Source organism: Esox lucius, chromosome 4 (assembly GCF_011004845.1).
Source record: "Esox lucius isolate fEsoLuc1 chromosome 4, fEsoLuc1.pri, whole genome shotgun sequence".
NCBI lineage: Eukaryota > Metazoa > Chordata > Actinopteri > Esociformes > Esocidae > Esox > Esox lucius.
The window spans coordinates 8,430,103-8,449,285 of NC_047572.1; the positions used below are offsets into that span (position 1 = coordinate 8,430,103).

Below are 19,183 nucleotides of genomic sequence, written 5' to 3' on the forward strand. Positions count from 1 at the left end.
TACTTCTTTTCAATCTTAACTTCTTTGCCTAGCAGTGACGGCAGAGTGACAGGAACGGCAAAAGTCTGCGTTGGTACCCTTCTCTTTGTCGTTAGACCACAGAGAGTGCCAGGAGAGACCACGGAGGAACAATGTTACGACGAAAACCTTCCAATGTTTCAGAGAAGGAGCAGGTGCAGGAGAAAGTGCAGAAAAAGAAGGTGAGGAGGTTTGTGTAGTTGATGTTAGGTCAGGGGATTTGAGATTACTTAAAGTTCAATGAAAAGAGACATGCTGTATGTTGAATACAAGGACTTTGGGCGATAATGTGATTGGTGAAAGAGGTATGCAAAGAGATTTGAGACAAAAAGATCAGTCAAAAAGAGAATTTGACTATTATATGATTTTCATGTAAATCGTTTAAAAGAGTGTTTTATATTGCAACCTTGAGCTGATCTTGGGAGCTTTCCTCATTCCATTGTACCCAAACAGTTATGTTAGTAACACAATTTATAACTGTCTCCAAAATGTGTACTTTATCGTGACCTTAACCTGATCTGTTATCACTTAAAAGACCAACTCACAATAAGATCACAATGGGTCTTTTAATCTTCTCGACCTGTCCCAGAACATCTGGCACATTCAGAATTATTCAAGATCAGGGATGCATGTTAGAACCTGGTATAAATGGATCTAATGACAGGCACATTACTGCGAGTATACAAAGCAGAAACTGACAGGATATGCTACACAGGCATAGAATGAAAAACCTTTGTGGTAACTTGAGAAAAACATTGGAACTGAAATAGTTTGAAGCCCCAGTTGTCTTAGTTTAAAAGACAAAATAAATAAACACCATGTTCCAATGAATATACATATTTTTGCAAAGGATAGTTCCCCTAATATATTATATGATTCATGACTTTTGGCTAGAGCAGGTAAGTTGATTTTGTGTCAGACATCTCTGGCTTCATGCTAAAAACCTCCACTGGCTGTGGTTGGGTAACAGCTAACCTCCTACGCTTATCACATCAACCTGGTTTTCCATCCGCAACTAATCTTCTACGATCTTATTCACATATCATCATTATACACTTACTGCTCCTCACCAACTTAACAATAAATTGTTCATCTGAAATATGTACTGGGATGAAAAACAAATGGTCAGAAATGTATGCACAGTCTCTATTTTTCATAAGCAAAAATACTGTGGAGGAAATGATTCAGAAACATGGGCTTCAGTGGGTTTTGATCATTGGCAAGGCGAATGATTGTTTGCCCTTCCTCAGGATCACATAATGAGAGGATCCAAAGGCCTGTTATAAACAATGTTCGAATGATTTGTCTTTTAGTCACTCCCTTTGGTTCAGTCGTTAGATTAACATAGAATTCTCTGTAAAATGAGATTAAGGCTACATAGAAACTGACAGTTGTTCAATATGCACCATTTCCTGTGGTTTCATCTACCATACAGTAGGTAGAAGTGGAGGTGGAGAAAACAATGTCATTTCTTTGAAAGCTTGGCTATGTATCAACACTTCTACTGAATTTAAAGATGCACTATTTAGAAGCGTGTTTCTAGTCCATGGTGGTTTAGGGTGTGGGATATAGTAAAGTGTTTAAACTGAGTTTACGGAACCTACAATTCAAACCAAATGGATAGACCAATTGACGAGAAAGTTTAAATGGGGAGTATCACAGTATCACATCTGAACTATTTTAAACATTAATTTAAAACATTAACTGCAGTATTCTAGTCATTTATGCATGTATTTATGCTAGACATACAGTAAAAATGCATATGGCCTCTTTAAGTACAAGTAAAAAATAAGTTCCACACTAGTTAATCACACGTGGAATCCTACTAAGTTGGAGCATAGCCTTTTTTAATGCCGTTGATTTCTCATTTAAAACTGATGACACTAGAAAGCACCTACTATAAACAACAACAGAACCCAACATTTCGCAATGTTCATATGGTATCAAAGCCTTTTGGGCCTGTAACCTTATAATAATTTATTTGTGCGGGGGGGGGTCCCCCTTAAATGTTTAGTGGGTATCAGTAATTAGGGCCTTATCCCCATTGATGTGGACAAGTGGCAGGTGTAATGGCTATTTGCATATTGAGGAAAAAATATGAATATATTTTGGTTAGGTATCATTTACTTTTGAACTATTTTAGAACCGATATTAGACAAAAATAAACCTGTATTTCCTTCCAAAATTTTTGAAAACCCCTGATACTTAACATTAGCTGAGAGCTGACCTTTTTTTCAACCCTTGCTAATATTTTATATAGACAGAAAATGATTGTTTTATGGTTGGAAATGATGACCCATTAATTTTGCCAACAACATCTGAGCCTTTTTTAATCTGTGTAAGTAGTATGATATCCTGGTATAACTGGCTAAGGTACCTTTTGATTTGTGATGCAAGTAAAGGGACATGGCTTTTCTAAACAGTCACCATCTGGGCAGCCAGTTTTGTAAGCAACAGTATTATTTTGACCTATAGTCAGATATTGATGACGATATTATATCCCTCAATAGGAGATAGACGAGATAATGTTATAACCAGGCCATGGCTGATATAAAGATTTATTCAGGGAATTTGGACTGATAGGGACATTTGTTCCATGCACAGGGAAACACCAGTTGGATAAGTTATCTTAGGAGTGGTTTGGATCAGCAATACAAACAACAAACTAAAAATTTTTATTCACTCTCTAGGCACAGCTATTTCAGATGTTTATCACATGCAATCACTTGAATATGACTGTATCTATTGCACCTGTCTCTGGGCAGTTTACTAGAAGAGCTCTCCCAGTGCCGAAATATGTCATCAAATGTCATAGGTTTAATTTTTCAAATGTTGGATGTTAATTTTTGGTCCCATGTCTTGTATCCGTCTTCACAGCTCACCCTGCAGAGGTCCAGCAGCTTCAAGGACTTCATGAAACCCAAGTCCCCGGTGGTGGTGGACAAGGAGTTCAACTTGGACCACACAGTAAGTTCACAGTGTGACTGTTTGGTCAAGAATCGTGGTTTTCCAATATTCTGTGTTTAGCCCTCTTGAAACAAAGCCTTTTAGGAGGTTTAGGAACCTGATGCAATTTTTCAGTTCTCAAGCAAGCTGAGTCACTGCATGACACTTGGTCACTGAACTACCTGTTACAAATAATCTTGTTTTCCATTGTCAGGTTACAGTTTAATATCAAACAGGTATTATAAAAATGCCTTATACATAAAGGGCCATGCCATTTCACTGCTGAATTTCATCCATTCACAATATAAATGAACACAAATGACAAACTAACGTTCATGTTTTAATCTTTAACAATAAAGGAAGTTAAGCAGTTCCTTCAAAAATACAAAGTACTGTTGACACCAGATACCAACAATAGAAAATATTTGATAGGTTCCTCAGCCTACTTCCTCGGGCTGACGTTGATGACAATGACATCAACCTGAAATGGTCACCATTTCTCAACTGCATAGTACAACAAGTACGACTGGAATTTGGAAGACAAAGAGGTAGAGGTTTAGAATAATTTTTCTTCTCAGACGAGGAGAGGAAGCTTACAGAGGATGAAGCATAGAGCTGCGTGCAAACCAAACCACAATGAAAGACAGAAGGACACAAATACCCGAGCAGGATGTCCTCTGTAAAAGCTAGTCAAGCAGAGAACCTCTGACTGCGTCTGTCTCCTATACTGTCTGCTGCTTCGCTATCACATCCATTTACCAAAGCTAATTACCTCTCTGAAACCCATCGGGCCATTAACTGTGAGGGATACTCCACCTCCTGACATGATTCATTACAGACCAATCTGCCTATGCGGTTTTCCTGGGATTTTAGTGTCGGATGTACTTCCTGGGTTTTCTTCATGTGTGTGTACACTTTTGTGTCGGTCGGAATGCATGTATGTGTGTTTCTTCCCTGGCTTTGTATCTAGGTTACGATTGCCGTGTGGCACTTGCAACAGTTGTGGTGCTGTGGTTTGTAGGTCTCCATGTTTGCTAAATAACCACTCTAGCACAGAGGCCCTGTGGGGAGGAGCTGCTATGACTCATTGTGTCAGTGACTGCGCAATGCTCTGCCCGTCTCTCACCGGGACACTTGCTGCTGCCGCTGACACAAATGAACTGTCATCACCACCAACCTTTACTGGAAGCATTGTCACAGTGTCCCTAAGCCAATCACAGTGTCCCAGTCCTACACTGTGTGTTCCTGTTTGTGTGTGTGTTTTAGGTCTAACTATACTCATGGGGACCAAATGGGGGCCAATTTCTATTTTCTGGTCCCCATGAGGATAGCCATACAAACCTGTGTGTGTGTGTGTGTGTTACAATGACCATTTAAATGTTATTTCATACGAAAGTTGGTCAGGTGTTTCTGTGTTCTTTAGCTGCGTCTTGTATTTATTGATGGTGAACAATTATCCACTTAGGTGCCAGAGGATGGGCCCATGGAGGACGCTGGGAAAAGTGGCGGTAAGCAGGGGAAGAAATCGTGGCGTAACGTCATCTCCCGCACCATGACCCGGAAAACCTCCAAGAGAGTTCAGAAGGTCCTGTCAGAGGAGGGTGTAAGTGTACTAAAGTATGAAGGTCATGAATGTTCAGTAGGAAGTGCTCAGGTAAAGCAAAGATTGCAGGTTCGATTCCCATTAACAAACACATCTAAAATGTACGCAGGCATGTTTTTACGAGTCGCTTCGGATAGAAGCATCTGTTCTTTGCCTGAACATTTTCAAAGAGTTGATAATGCCTCCCCTTAGTGGTCATATTGAAAAAGGATCCAAACAAAGTCTCAGGCTTTCACAGCTATGACTCATTACCATACCAAGACTACAGTTTATCACAGAAAACATTGGAGTTAGTTCATCAACAAAATTCATTTTATTTTGTTAGAGCATTTGTTTGTCACAACACATCACAAAGACTAAACTCTCACTTTACTAAATAGTTTTTTAACTATAAGATTTCTGTGTGGTTTTCGATATCAACAGCAGACACAGTAGTTTTAATATAGCCTCCACAGATACAGTGGGGTGAACAAGTATTTGATACACTGCCGATTTTGCAGGTTTTCCCACTTACAAAGCATGTAGAAGTCTATAATTTTTATCATAGGTACTCTTCAACTGTGAGTGACGGAATCTAAAACAAAAATCCTGAAAATCAGATTGGATGTTTAAGTAATTAATTAGCATTTTTATTGCAAGACATAAGTATTTGATACATCAGAATAGCAGAATTTAATATTTGGTACAGAAACCTTGCAGCAAACAATGCAGCAAAGATTTTGGCCCACTCCTCCATACAGACCTTCTCCAGATCCTTCAGGTTTTGGGCTGTCACTGGGCAATATGGACTTTCAGCTCCCTCCAAAGATTTTCTATTGGGTTCAGGTCTGGAGACTGGCTAGGCCACTCCAGGACCTTGAGATACTTCTTACGGAGCCACTCTTCACTGTTCTTACTCAGGGAAGGAGGTTGTTGGCCAAGATCTCACGATACATGGCCCCATCCATCCTCCCCTCAATACGGTGCAGTCGTCCTGTCCCCTTTGCAGAAAAGCATCCCCAAAGAATGATGTTTCCACCTCCATGCTTCACGGTTGGGATGGTGTTCTTGGGGTTGTACTCATCCTTCTTCTTCCTCCAAACACAGCGAGTGGAGTTTAGACCAAAAAGCTCTATTTTTGTCTCATAAGACCACATGACCTTCTCCCATTCCTCATCTGGATCATCCAGATGGTCATTGGCAAACTTCAGACAGGCCTGGACATGTGCTGGCTTGAGCAGGGGGACCTTGCGTGCGCTGCAGGATTTTAATCCATGACGGCTTAATGTGTTACTAATGGTTTTCTTTGAGACTATGGTCCCAGCTCTCTTCAGGTAATTGACCAGGTCCTGGTGTGTAATTCTGGGACGATCCCTCACCTTCCTCATGATCATTGATGCCCTACGAGGTGAGATCTTGCATGGAGCCCCAGACCGAGGGAGATTGACCGTCATCTTGAACTTCTTCCATTTTCTAATAACTGCGCCAACAGTTGTTGCCTTCTCACCAAGCTGTTTGCCTATTGTCCTGTAGCCCATCCCAGCCTTGTGCAGGTCTACAATTTTATCCCTGATGTCCTTACACAGCTCTCTGGTCTTGGCCATTGTGGAGACGTTGGAGTCTGTTTGATTGAGTGTGTGGACAGGTGTCTTTTATACAGGTAACGAGTTCAAACAGGTGCAGTTAATACAGGTAATGAGTGGAGAACAGGAGGGTTTCTTAAAGAAAACTAACAGGTCTGTGAGAGATCGAATTCTTACTGTTTTTTTTTGATTTTCTGGATTTTTGTTTTATATTCCGTACTCTCACAGTTGAAGTGTACCTATGATAAAAATTACAGACCTCTACATTCTTTGTAAGTAGGAAAACCTGCAAAAATCGGCAATGTATCAAATACTTGTTCTCCCCACTGTATATAGATCTAACAATCTATATCTATACATTGGAGGCAGTGTTAAACCAACAGACTGTGTGAGTAGATGACACACTGAGTGTCTATGGGTAGCTTTCCAACTAATGATGTAAATCCTTTCCAGGGGGAGAGCGGTGAGGAGGGCTCCCCATCCCCCACTGCAGACTGGATTCACGACCTGACACCGGGCAACAGGACATCCGTGTGCTCCACAGGCTCTGAGGACACACTGCACAGCCCTGTCTCACGCCAGCTCTCTGGCTGTAAGGCCAAAAAATATTTTGTTTAATCTATTTATCCCAGTCAAATAAATTAAGTTCTTAAAAAGAAACAAAAAAAGAAACAGTAATTTAGTAGGTCTTCCAGAGTAGATTACAGTAATATAATTTATAATTGTTAGTGACTCTCCAGTTGAACTTGGGTGGATATTTAGGGGTGCCAGGTAGCCAACCTGTGAGAACAAATGACCTGTAACCACAAGGTTGTTAGAAAGGATCTGTCTCTGTGCAAGAAGTTGAATCCACATTTTTATCAGGTCATAGCTTTAACAGAAATTGTGCTCTCAACCAACTTGCCTGGTAAAATAGAGGCACTTTTTGGCCAGAATCTCATAGCAAATTCTAATTCTTATTATAGAAATGCCTAGGGTTTCCAGGTGATACCACAAACAATCACGGCACATCCACAAGCTTGGGAATATCAAACTGGGAATGCTTATAAGCTTATCGTTCAGCTCCCTACTTTTTGGGGGGGAAAAATCCTTTATGAGGCCAAACAGCCTAAAGAGAGGTGACTAGCTGCTATTTACAGTAGGTGCCTGACAAAGGGTGCTGTTGCTATGTGCTGCAGGTGGGGACCGCCAAAGCCTGGACAGTGGCTACAGTCAGAGAGACAGCATGAGGCTGGAGGAGGCCGGCTCTCTCTACACAGGCCCCTTCTGTGGTCGCGCCCGTGTCCACACAGACTTCATCCCCAGCCCCTACGACATTGAGTCCCTCAAGCTTCAAGTAAGAGGCCCTGTTAAAATCATACTGAACCCTACACACACTGGGTTTAACCTCGTTTAACACTACACTACATTTTAATTCACTTGGTTTAATCAGACTGAACCCTACATTCAATAATCAGGTTAATCAAGGCTACAAAGTGAGCATCCCTTAGTTATCGTCCATGACTAAATCTATATAGGGACCGAGTTTACTGTTTGTTTCCATTTAAGTCATTCCATCCAGAACGACTTACAGAAGCAATTAAAGTGTTTTGCTCAAGAACAGAACGGCAGGTTTTTCACCTTGCCTGCTGGCCAGTTGCCCAAACTGACTGCGGGCCAGAATAGACATGCCATATTTAACTATTCCAGTTGCTCGGTGATGAATTGCATAGCAACACTTCACATAATTATGGTAACCCATAAAAGTGAATCATACAGCTGGAAAGCAGATAAGGTTCGGATCAAGTTAGTCATTCGCCTGGTTCATCCTTGGAAAGGTGCCTGACTCACTTCATGTAATAAGTACATGGTCACATTCTATCACAGATGTGGATGGCAGATTGAATAAAAATAAAAAATAAAACAGTCATGATCCACTTTTATTCCTGCAGAAAGGTGACATCATTCAGATAATTGAGAAGGACCCAGTTGGCACCTGGACTGGAAAGCTCAACAACCGGGTGGGCACCTTCAAGTTCATCTACGTCAACATCCTACCGGAGGAGTCCACGCCACCCATGAGGAAGAGGTGCCACAGCAAGAACCGCCGCTCCAAGGTCAAACCCAAGCCTCAGACTCTGGAGGAAGTTCTTGAAAGGATCGGTCTCACAGTAAGACATTTATCCCATTGACCTTACACAGGGGTAAAATAAATGAAACAACTGGCTTGGAGGGCACCGTCAGAAAGCAAAAATGTTGAATTCAAATTAAAGAATTTACACTGAGGGCTTTATTAAGTCTTTGTTGTGAGTAATAACGTCACAATTGGCGTGATATTGAAAAAACACGGATTGCTGATGCCTTTTGCCATATAGATTCTACATTTATGAAACGGCATTGATTCGCCAGATGGTGGCAGTACAAGAAATACACAAAAGGCCATCTTTGCAAGTTCACGCCCTATATCCACTATGACTTGAAATTTGATACATAGCCTACAGAAAGTCTCTCACAGGAAACCTTATCCCCCCCCCCCCCAGGGGATTTGTGCGATGCATTTGCCAATTCACAAATTAGATTCTTCTCACATATAATTTGGTTCCTTGTTTTTCAGGAACTGGGCCCTTTGCTGTCCATGCACGGCTTCCAGAGCCTGGAGGATTTTAGAGGGCTGAAGGAGTCCCACCTCAACGAGCTCAACATCACAGAAGCTGAACAACGCACCAAGATCTTGACTGCAACAGAGTTGCTGCGTGACTGTAGGTCCACACTCACTTCCATAATAATGAAAGTGTACACAAACACACGATATGCTGAATGAAGTGGGCCTGTGAAGCCATAACAATAACACCATCCCAGCAAACCAATTCCATGCTTCAACACTGCCACAACATACCTGTAATTGAACCTCCCATTATATGTGTATTCATTTGTATATTCCATATTTGATCAAGATTCTCTTCCACGGCCTCCAGTTAGCTTCTGTTCATGCAAAGCAGGACATTTTGAACAAGTGCACGCTTCTTTCAAATGAATGGCACCACTCTGATATCAAGCGTCACTTGTCTAATATATATCACCTGACGTTAGATGCATGTAATGAAACAATGTCGTTTTTGGAATGTCCAGTCAGCTGTATTATATTTGTGTCTGCGCCCCACAGCGGACGACGACTCAGAGTCTGAGAACGAGACGAGCCCTGAGAAGTGTGACATACCCAGAGACTCGGGCTGCTTCGAGAGTCCGGAGAACCTAGAGAACGGGCGCCCAGAAACCGAGGGAGAGACGGGTTCCGAGACAAATGTGAACCCGGAGCCAGAGCAGCAACAGGGAGGAGAGGAGCAACAGAGTTCTCTTGAGGACCAACTGCAGGAACTTAATGTGGACGAGGAGGTCTCCTGAGAGATGAATATCAGAGAAGCTCTGGAACTGAAGAGAACCATTCTTGGTAGATTTTTCCATGGACATTCATCAAAAACCGACTGCTCATTCAACCCGTCAGAATATATTGACAAAGTCAGGATAAAGTAATATTACGTAGGACGGAGTGTTTTTAAAACTGTGGTCTCCACTTTTGAGCACAGTGCCGTAACTGTAGCATAAGCTCTACTTGTAGCCAGAAACCTGTTGCCTGGATACGTTTTGAAAGGTTTTGCATGTAGTTGTACATCAGAAACCTCATTGTTTACATAGTAGTGGATGCAATTACAAAACCTGACATGCAGATGGTGCAGTTAAACACGTTTATCTACATCATCGCTATAAAATCTAAGGGTTTATAACTTGGAGGCTAGCAGGCAAGGGAGGCAATGTAAATTATCAGTTAGATAAAGCCTGAAGTATGATGTACTCATTGGATACAGCTACACCCATCAACCGTCTTGCGTGTTGCATGCTGTAATTGAAATCTCTGTAGAGTTACTATAGTCAACATTAGTGTTTGCTGTCCTGATACAGTCCAGCTGGGATTGTGTGCATCAGACAAACGCGCTTGTTTGTGAACCAATAATGTTGCTGAACATGTTTTAGAAGAATGCAAGTCTTTCGAAAGTAACTTTTTTTAAGGTAAAGATTGCAGTGGATGGGCTTATGGTTGTGTTCAGTCCCTTTCATTTATACTATGCTATTTCAGCTTTTATATATAGCAGTCTAAGTGGATTTTACATGAACTGTTATCATACAGATGATCATCATGGCAGGGTACTTGCATGATGTTCCCACAGAGATATTAAGACCTGAGTAAGGGAATACAAACTGCATCAAGTGTGATTCAGACATGTTCACAAATGTCTTCATTAGTAGTATGATTGTACTTATCTGTAACTGTACTCGTTTCTCCTTTATTTTGTCAAGTGTTATCTGTTCCCTTTGAACATTTGAGGTATTTGAATGTAAAGTTAATGTGTAATATTAGTTTGCATGTAATTTTCAACTTTTATTTTGAGAAATATTTTGTTAATGACCTATGAATGGAATTGATGTTGAGATTTTAGAGCACAAAATCAACTTCGCTATGTTGTTTTACTTCATTGTTGGTGTGTTGATCAAAACTTGTCTGTCATTGTTGTAAGGACTTTTCCGTATCAGAGAACACTCCCAATATTCCTGCTGGGCAAACTTAATGCCATGAAAAAGGGTTAACCTTTTCTATATCACCATATTCATAACAAAGTTTTAGTAAGCAGCTGGACTCAATTAGCAACCAAACCTCCAGGATCTAAAAACACGGGAAAGGGAAAAAGCACCTCTATAAATCCTAAATGGAGTTTGTGTCTCGACTTGAAAACGCTCCTGCAGCATGAGAACTACCAACTCTTCTTTATTGGTTTGGTGATCATAGCCCCAGTTAGTCTGGCAGACACTTAAGAATCAAAATCCCATGATAAAAACTACAGTACCTGAAAGCAGATTTTATGGCATTTTGATCAGACTATTATCATGCATTGACAGCGAGGAACCCCTCCTATAAACCATTCTAGTCTTCATAACACAAGTGATGGAGAGAGCTTGGAATTGATTTACCCATTTGTGGATCTGTACATAAAGTTGGACTGTCTTCAGTGAGTTTGAAAATTAGTCATCTTTCAGGTGGGTAATGTATCGGTTATGTTTGGATTTCCTTTTTTCTGTTTCTGTGTTCTGAATACCCAGAATATTTTGTAAGTTCTCAAATAAGTCCTGTCTGCTTGTGTGGTCAATAAAAAAAAATACAAAATTCAGATGTGAAGATGGCATTACACTTTATCGAACATTGTGGCCCACCCATGTTAATTAAACCTGTCGCAAACATGCTTCCATTAGTCTGCTTTATTTTCTTTTGTTGATTTTTAATGGGACAATTTACAGGAATCTGGGGAAACCCAGCACTAAAATATTGTCATTGCAATAATTGAGACAAAACTACTAATAATAAAGACAATATAATTTAATTACCAGACGCGTCAATCAATCATGTAAAAACAAGTGAGGGTAATATTATGAAATATACATCATCACAGTGTTATTACTAAACAAAGTGAACATAAATAGAATTCCATCAGTGGTTTTGTATCTGTACTGCATACAATATGTACCGTCGTAGATCAGAGCATTAAGATCGAAGACCCGTAACATACTTTTCACATTATAAATCATCCATCCAAATGTTAACGAAACATTAGGAACCAATTTCGAACTTCTCAGTTCATTTTATGTACAACTATTATAATCGCATTTAGATGACGATAAGAGCACAAGGGTCTGATCCATTCCATTAGCTTTCAACCTGCACACAATTTAACATGAAGATTCCCTTTTAAACTTGTTTATCTCAATCCCCCGACAGTCATTGACATCAAAGTAGCAGCGCAATTATCTACAGAGACCTTTACAACTGGCCAGAACCAAATACTATTCAGGGGCAAACAAGGATCTGCTTCAAATGATATTAGGATTGAAGGGCAGGCCTAAGAATGCTGGACAATAATAAAAAAAAAAATGAAGAAACCATGACAACTCCTAATAGGCCTTCTAAATGCAAAACATACAAATTCGGTTGGATTAAAATATCCTTTTGTTGTTTGTTTCATAAGAAAGCTTACATTCTTAGCAGCAATGGGGTAATATTTCTCCTAGGTAAAGTTCTAGGATCAGCTTCCCCTCCCTAAATCCTAACCGTAACCATTAATGGGTGAAATTCAAAACTGAACTAAGGTTCGCATCTAGAGGAAACTTCATCCTGCACCTTCTTAGCACAAACATCATTCCAGATTCTAAAGATTTTTTTTTTTTTTTTTATGGATTTGGGTTTCATCTTTCCCACCCAAAAATAGTCTACAGTATATACCCTTTCATGACCTTCACTGGACCACATTACTTTATCCTAAAAACACGGCCAGGTCCAAGATGAGAACTAGCGACTCCACAAAAATTCAGGATTCAAATACAAGTTTGAACTGAAAAGGTGAACCTTCATGAAATTAAATCTAATTAAAAAGAATTGTAAACATACTGCTTTGGCCATATTCAGTAGCTCTGCAATTTCATTAATAATATTACAGTATCATTATATATCTGATCGTAAAATGGAATATTAGCTATATAAATTAGCATGGGCATAGAGGCGCATCAGAATGAAACTGTCAAAATTGTTATACTATAGTTTCTATACAAGTAATATCACACTTACAATTACTCTGCCTTGCATACAAAACAATGAGTAACACAAACTCTCTCCATCATCAACCAACATCAGTTTAACACTGTACCCCACAGCCAAGCCATTCTCACTGACTACCCCTGAATCCTGTCACTTACGGTTGTCTCTCACCCGCACCGCCCACTATTCACGTACTGCCCCATCCCCAGAATCCTCCACTCCATTTGGTGTGAACTGAACAGATGTGTGATGGGCAGAATAAAAGGGGGAATCGCTACCATTGCTCGCCTTTTCGGTACGATAATGAGCTTGCTACGGATAGCATGGATAGCTTTTCGGTAGACTTGGGCACAGAACATCTTCCTCGGGAAAGATGGAGAGGAAGGGAAGAGGGGAAGAGAGTGAGGCACGGTGGAGAGGAAACTGAGGGAGATGTCCTCAGAGATGGACCGTGTCAAGGAACACCAAGATGACATCGGAAGCCAGGGGGACAAATTAATGTCAAAGATGCATAACTTGCAGGGTGCAGGACAACCGTTCGTCCCCAGTTTAAATACCTAATGGCGGCCACACCCCCCCCCCCCATCCTTCCTTTTTCGGTAGCAAGATTATTTTAAACACGGGCATAGAATATATACATTTAAACAATGGCTTTACTTCATCTTTTTTTTGCTATCTCAAAGTCTCCTTGGTAACTGTATAAAAGGGATGGTGATTTCTTGTTGGACAGTCGGCAGGTACGATTCAGGGGGTCACTGATTGCAGTCTAAGGATCTGCCTGTAGATGGCTGGATGACCTTAGTCGTAGACGCATGTGACAGCCGCAGCTTTTCGATAAGGCACTGTTACTAGTGTCTGCTGCCAACAGCAATCAGGCCTTCTTCGTCACACAGCAGACACACACAAACGCAGGCTGGAGTTTCCATATCAATTTCAATCATTACAGGGCTGCCCCATCTTGGTTCTGTATGTTCTTCCTTGGTCGTTAATTACACTCACCTGCACTCCCATTCTAAACATAAACCTGATTAAAAGGATAGAATTAGGTGTTTAGGCCCTCTAAGACCCGCCATTGGGCAGTCCCGATTTTGAGTGTCCACGGAAAACACTCAGAAACACAAGGAATTTCAGTTACATTTTTGAAATGGAAACGTCCCCCAACCATGACACCTGCACACACCAGAACACAGTCTGACAAAGCGTCTGTTTCTGATGCATGAACTCCTGCACACGGTGCACCTGCACACTGTCTAAGAAATGCAGATGGTTTACCATTCCAGAAGACCAGCTTACCATTTGTTAGGAAAGTATAAACTGGAATGGAGATTGTGAAGGCCGCCACTTTTATTTCAACTAATCCAGTCAAGCGATTTGATTTATAACAGATGCAGCAATAGCTGTTTAAATCAGGTCGAGTTTCAGTTACCGGCAGAGACAAAACGGTGACTTTCAGATATTCCCTAACCATTACGGATAGGGTTTTCTTCCTCAACTAACCTAAACTAGCTCTAGATCCTCATTAATACATCCTCATTATCCGAATGGCTATATTGCAAACTGCCAACCTGGCATGAATTGCATAGGGGCCTGCTCAGCACGGAAAAGAAACCGAGAATGGACTAACAACATTATGTTTTCATGAAATTGCAACACAAAAGTTTCAGCCGGACATTGCACGACAGAGAGTGGATGTGAGAACCGGCATCATCGCAGAGAAACCGACGCATTGACAATCAGAGCCGAGGCCACAGGTAGCCATAAGCCAGCAGCGCCTCAGAGCGGCAAACTTTTGAGGATATCCTTTGGCTCACGCCGCCCCGGGGATTTACAGGCATTCGCATCCGGCAGTCTCGTGTCCTTTCCACAGTACCCGCCCCCATCACCTTTGTATTTCCATGCATTGTTCAGGGAAAGGGGAAAAGATTCCAAGCCACCCCTCCCCCCATTCTGAATTATGAATGTCCATTAAGCAACTCGGTCACTAAGACCTGGGGGGGGGGGGGGGGGGGGGGGGGGGGCATGGTACCCGTACGTTCGCTGGAAAGAGCACGACTAGAAACTGTAGTTGATCGTCCACCCAATGACCAGAGAGTTGCATTTCGTTCACGCAGCTCACGTCAAGACCGATTAAAAACATGTCTTCTCATAGGTCCAGACTGTGCTTTGGAGAGAAGGGCTGTGACTTTGGGCAGGTCAGGGAAGGACTTTCCATCCCTACCGCTTGGCTAGAGTGCCTTCTCCCTGGCAATAATGACGGACGCCTCAGCATCAGTTTCAGGTGAGGCCAGGGGCGGGACTTTGGCGGGAGTGGGCGGAGATTTAGGGATGGGCAGGGCTTTGTACAGAGTGGGCTGCTTCTCCTCTTTGGGCGAGGGGCTGCTTTTCTCTGCATGGGGATTGGTGGTGTCTGCGATGCTGGGCTTAGTATCATCAGGAGTGTGCTCGTTTGGGATGAGTGGAGCTGTGGTTTTCTGCAGAGGAAACACGGCACTATAAGAAGGATGCTGGTAGTAACTGAAGACCAGCAACTATTGACAGCTTCATAGGAATATTCAGGGGAATGGCAAGACACACAGACATAAAATGGCACCTGTACAAAATGAAGCACAAAATGGCTTCAGAGCTGTGGGCTGCAGCGTGCAGTTATAAAATGTGTGCGCTTACTGTGGTCTGTGGCACTGGATTGCTCCTGATGGCAGGCACGGCAGCAGATGAAGTAATAGGCAAATCATCCCGCATAAGCCCTCTTCTGTCCAAGACACTGCCAAGAGAAGACGGTTATCAACAATGCCCAGGTCACCACCAAAGAGAGAGGGACAAATGTCATGCATAGTCTTAGCACATTGCTACATAGCTAATAATATATATTTCTACATTACCTTTACTTGGAATATTTTTTTTTTTACTACAATTTCTTGTATCCTCATTTTCCAATGTTAAACCAATGTTTAATTAAATTAATTAATATAAACCAATTAAATATATAAAAAAGAGACAGAGTGAGCGCGTGAGACAGAGAGAGTGAGCGCGTGAGACAGAGAGAGTGAGCGCGTGAGACAGAGAGAGTGAGCGCGTGAGACAGAGAGTGAGTGCGTGAGACAGAGAGAGTGAGTGCGTGAGACAGAGAGAGTGAGTGCGTGAGACAGAGAGACAGAGAGAGTGAGCGCGTGAGACAGAGAGACAGAGAGAGTGAGCGCATGAGACAGAGAGACAGAGAGACAGAGTGAGAGAGTGAGTGCGTGAGACAGAGAGACAGAGAGTGAGCAGAATATTTTCCACACAAGCTTAATCCTTGGAGACGAGATAAGGCAGCCCTGCACCTGGGGTAGGCAGGCCCACACAACACTTCACAGCAGTTCTTGAGGATGTTCTTGTGGCTGTAGGGGTTCTGCACTCGGTTCTTTCCAGACCACGAACCTTTTATCTGTAAAAAAAAAAAAAAAAGTCCCCATTTAAAATATGCAAATAAAGCAATATTTTCCACCCGGGTAAATTCAGTCAGTTCTGTTAGTTGTCGTCTAGCGTTATCTAGCAGTCTAAGCCCTGCCTTGGTTGTGCTGCACGGATTGGAATCTTTCAACAATAAACTCCAATAAAGAACTGAAATTCCCAAAAAGCAATCTAAAAATAACAAGGACTAAAAGAGACTAGAATTTACTGATCTGGATTGGATATGACCCCAAACCCTGTCAGATACAAACAAGGAGCTAATTTCTCACACTTACTGCCTGATGACCACCAACAAACAAGGTACATTCCACATTTCCTCCCCACGCCAAAATAATTTCCATGTACTTCTACCTTATTCAAAAGCACAGTACTTCTACCTTATTCAAAATTTAAATTAAAATTTGACCTACTAAAAATCTGGTAACGGAATTTAATGATTCCTGGTAAAAATATAATCTAGCTTTAGTAACATGCACAGTTTATATGTATGTAGGGCACATCAGGGATACAATTACCTTCTTTATTCTTTTATAAAAACATTGTGTGCGCATTCTATGGTCCGTTATTACAGGACACACTTCTACAACATACTATGGAAGAATGAACCACAGAGTTGGAACCTCCTGTTGAAAGTAATGGAAACAGAATGGAACCAGACAGCTACAGCAACACTCAGAGGTTAAACCTTTAAAATATGGATTATTAAGGGAATGCCTTAATAAGTGTTGCATACGCCATCTAAAATAGAAGCCTAATCCCTGAAATCCTTTTTATAGACAGTTGGGGCTGATATCTAGAAATATCTGTGTTCATGTAGTCGAGGCCTGATGGAGAGAATGAAATTGCCGTAACATTCAAATGTCCCAGCGTTGGGCTTCAATGGAACCTGGCTGATGTTAGCTCACTAAGGGAGACCAAAAAGAAAAAAAAGAATGGACCTTGTGTTCTCTGGAGAGACCAGAGCAACCGCAAATTCTGAAGGTGCCCTCTACGCTGCACACACTCGCAAGCACGCGCGCACGCTTGGCTCTAGGTCAAGCCCCTGCCGGTATTGATGTGCCTATTATTAGACAGGAAGCCGTGTTACGACTGCAGCGACGTTACTGGACGATTTTGCTCACGCTGCTGGGAACAAGTAAAAGAGGGCTGACATGGGTAGGAAGGAAAGGAATAACAAATTAAACATTAAAGTCGAGAGTGATCCCTGCAGCTTTAAACCGTTCCTACCGCCGCTTCTTGCCAGCCTCCCCCATTCTGCATTCAAATGTATGCGAACAAAGGCTCAGAAACACAGCCAGAAATTTAGACACGACATTTACATTACAGCCATTTAGCAGTAACTTATCTAAAGAAACGTTCTTACATTATTGAGCACATACATTTAGTATCTTTACCCATTTTCTCTTTTTTTTGGTTAAGGATGGAGGAGGGGATGAATGAGCCAATAGGATGCATGAGATGATTAGGTGGCCATGACTGTGTATGAGAGCCGGACATCCAGTTTAACACACATCCTCTCATGATAAGTGCCGTGGGATCTGTAGTGAGCGCAGACTGGACACCAGTCTAACATATCATGCAAAAAACGGTGATCTATGCAGGGCAATGTCCCCGTTACTGCCCCCCCGGGTCTTTAAAGATTAATTACAAAAAAAGAAAAGCGCCCCCTACTGGCCCCCCAACACCACTTCCTGCAACATCTGGTCTCCCACTCAGGGCCAACCCGCATTAGGGTCAGAGACAGGTTGCAATGATAAATTAAACTCACTAAGGCAGAGCTACACCCTCCATTGACTATAACCCATGGCGCCACAGAGGGGAAAAGGAATAGTTGAAAAACTTCCAATCAAATGTCAAATGCTTCACTTATCAATAGGCTTGATGTACATGCTCCACTGTAGTTTTTAAATACTCATAGATAACAGGTCCAAAGCTGCAATGTAGCTATGAATAACATTTGAACTTGAATCCAATCACTACAGCAAAAATCCCTTTATGTACACAGTCATTCTTAAGCATGCATTCACTTATCCCGAATAAGAAGTTTGGGTGTGAATATTAAACGTGACTTGTCAGACCAGGCCAGAGAGTAAATATTATCAGTAGAGATTTGACTGAATTCCAGGCTTTAGCTCTAACTATGGCTGCATAGCAAAAAAAATATATTAAATAAATGTGCAGTTGCCAAGGCGACAGCTGACTGGTGGAAGAACTTTTAAATGTTTGTATCACCGCCCCCGAGCTTATATTTATCTTTTCAGCCACGTGAGCTCATGCCTTGTTAGAATTCCAGGTTTAGCATAAACAGCCCTTCAGAGTGACCCACACAGGATCTGACCAGAGCTGGTGCATAACAATTACGCTTCAGATTAGAGGTAGGATCAACATGATCCAAGTAGGCTGTAACAAAATGCCCCTGTTACGGAATCCGGGTTATCGTTACGCCTCTGAAGAAGACGTTTACAGGCCAGTGTCAAGAACTTCAGACGTACATTTATATTCAAAAGCTTTTCCATGTTACAGCTTGCCAATCAAAATCCTTCCTTTCGAATGTAAACGCAAATCAAATGTCAATCAAAATCCTTCCTTTCCTTATCACCAACCTTTAAGTCACTGAAGGATGCAGAGTACAGAAAGCCACCATGAGCTATTGAGACCAGGCTTGGAATTGTCATTTTAGGGGCAAGGCCATTTGGCCTTCGGTGTCACAAAAATGTTTAGGGCACCAAGGCCACATGCCAGGGCACAAAGGCCATTGAGTGAAATAGGAGGATTTGGAGCTTACAAATAAACGTTACTTGCTGAAAAGAATGAACTATTTTAGTATCATAATTTGAATAATAATTTATTATAACTGATATGTTCTTTCCACATAAGACGTTCAATTATGTTTAAATCCTTGAAGTTAAATCAACTCCTCCCTAAATTTTTTTTATAGATTCTGGAATTTGTTTCATTCCATGCATTCACATGACGATGACAAAGAGG

The 19,183-nt window shown here is 41.6% G+C and overlaps 2 protein-coding genes across 2 annotated transcripts in view; one reads left to right on the top strand and one right to left on the bottom strand.

The window, feature by feature from the left end:
• Positions 1–11,537, top strand: sash3 (SAM and SH3 domain containing 3). Its single transcript, XM_010867706.4, has 8 exons — positions 1–200; positions 2,896–2,985; positions 4,430–4,567; positions 6,583–6,721; positions 7,308–7,465; positions 8,061–8,279; positions 8,723–8,867; positions 9,272–11,537. The coding sequence occupies exons 1-8, from the start codon at positions 132–134 to the stop codon at positions 9,508–9,510; spliced, it is 1,197 nt and encodes a 398-aa protein (XP_010866008.1). The 5' UTR covers positions 1–131; the 3' UTR covers positions 9,511–11,537.
• The window catches only part of zdhhc9 (zinc finger DHHC-type palmitoyltransferase 9), a 20,251-nt gene continuing 11,504 nt past the window's right edge, over positions 10,437–19,183 (bottom strand). The window contains exons 6-8 of the mRNA XM_034291766.1: positions 16,066–16,169; positions 15,410–15,506; positions 10,437–15,216 (exon numbers count right to left, since the gene is read on the bottom strand). Of these exons, the coding sequence (XP_034147657.1) occupies positions 14,971–15,216; positions 15,410–15,506; positions 16,066–16,169 (447 nt within the window). The 3' untranslated portion in view covers positions 10,437–14,970. The remainder of the gene's footprint in view (positions 15,217–15,409; positions 15,507–16,065; positions 16,170–19,183) is intronic.

What these genes read in the sequence shown, in the direction of transcription:
- sash3 (XM_010867706.4), top strand. Translation starts at nt 132, where the DNA reads ATGTTACGACGAAAACCTTCCAATGTTTCAGAGAAGGAGCAGGTGCAG. An exon ending in TTGAGTCCCTCAAGCTTCAA is followed by an intron (nt 7,466 to 8,060) that starts GTAAGAGGCCCT and finishes TTATTCCTGCAG; the next exon opens with AAAGGTGACATCATTCAGAT. An exon ending in TTGAAAGGATCGGTCTCACA is followed by an intron (nt 8,280 to 8,722) that starts GTAAGACATTTA and finishes CTTGTTTTTCAG; the next exon opens with GAACTGGGCCCTTTGCTGTC.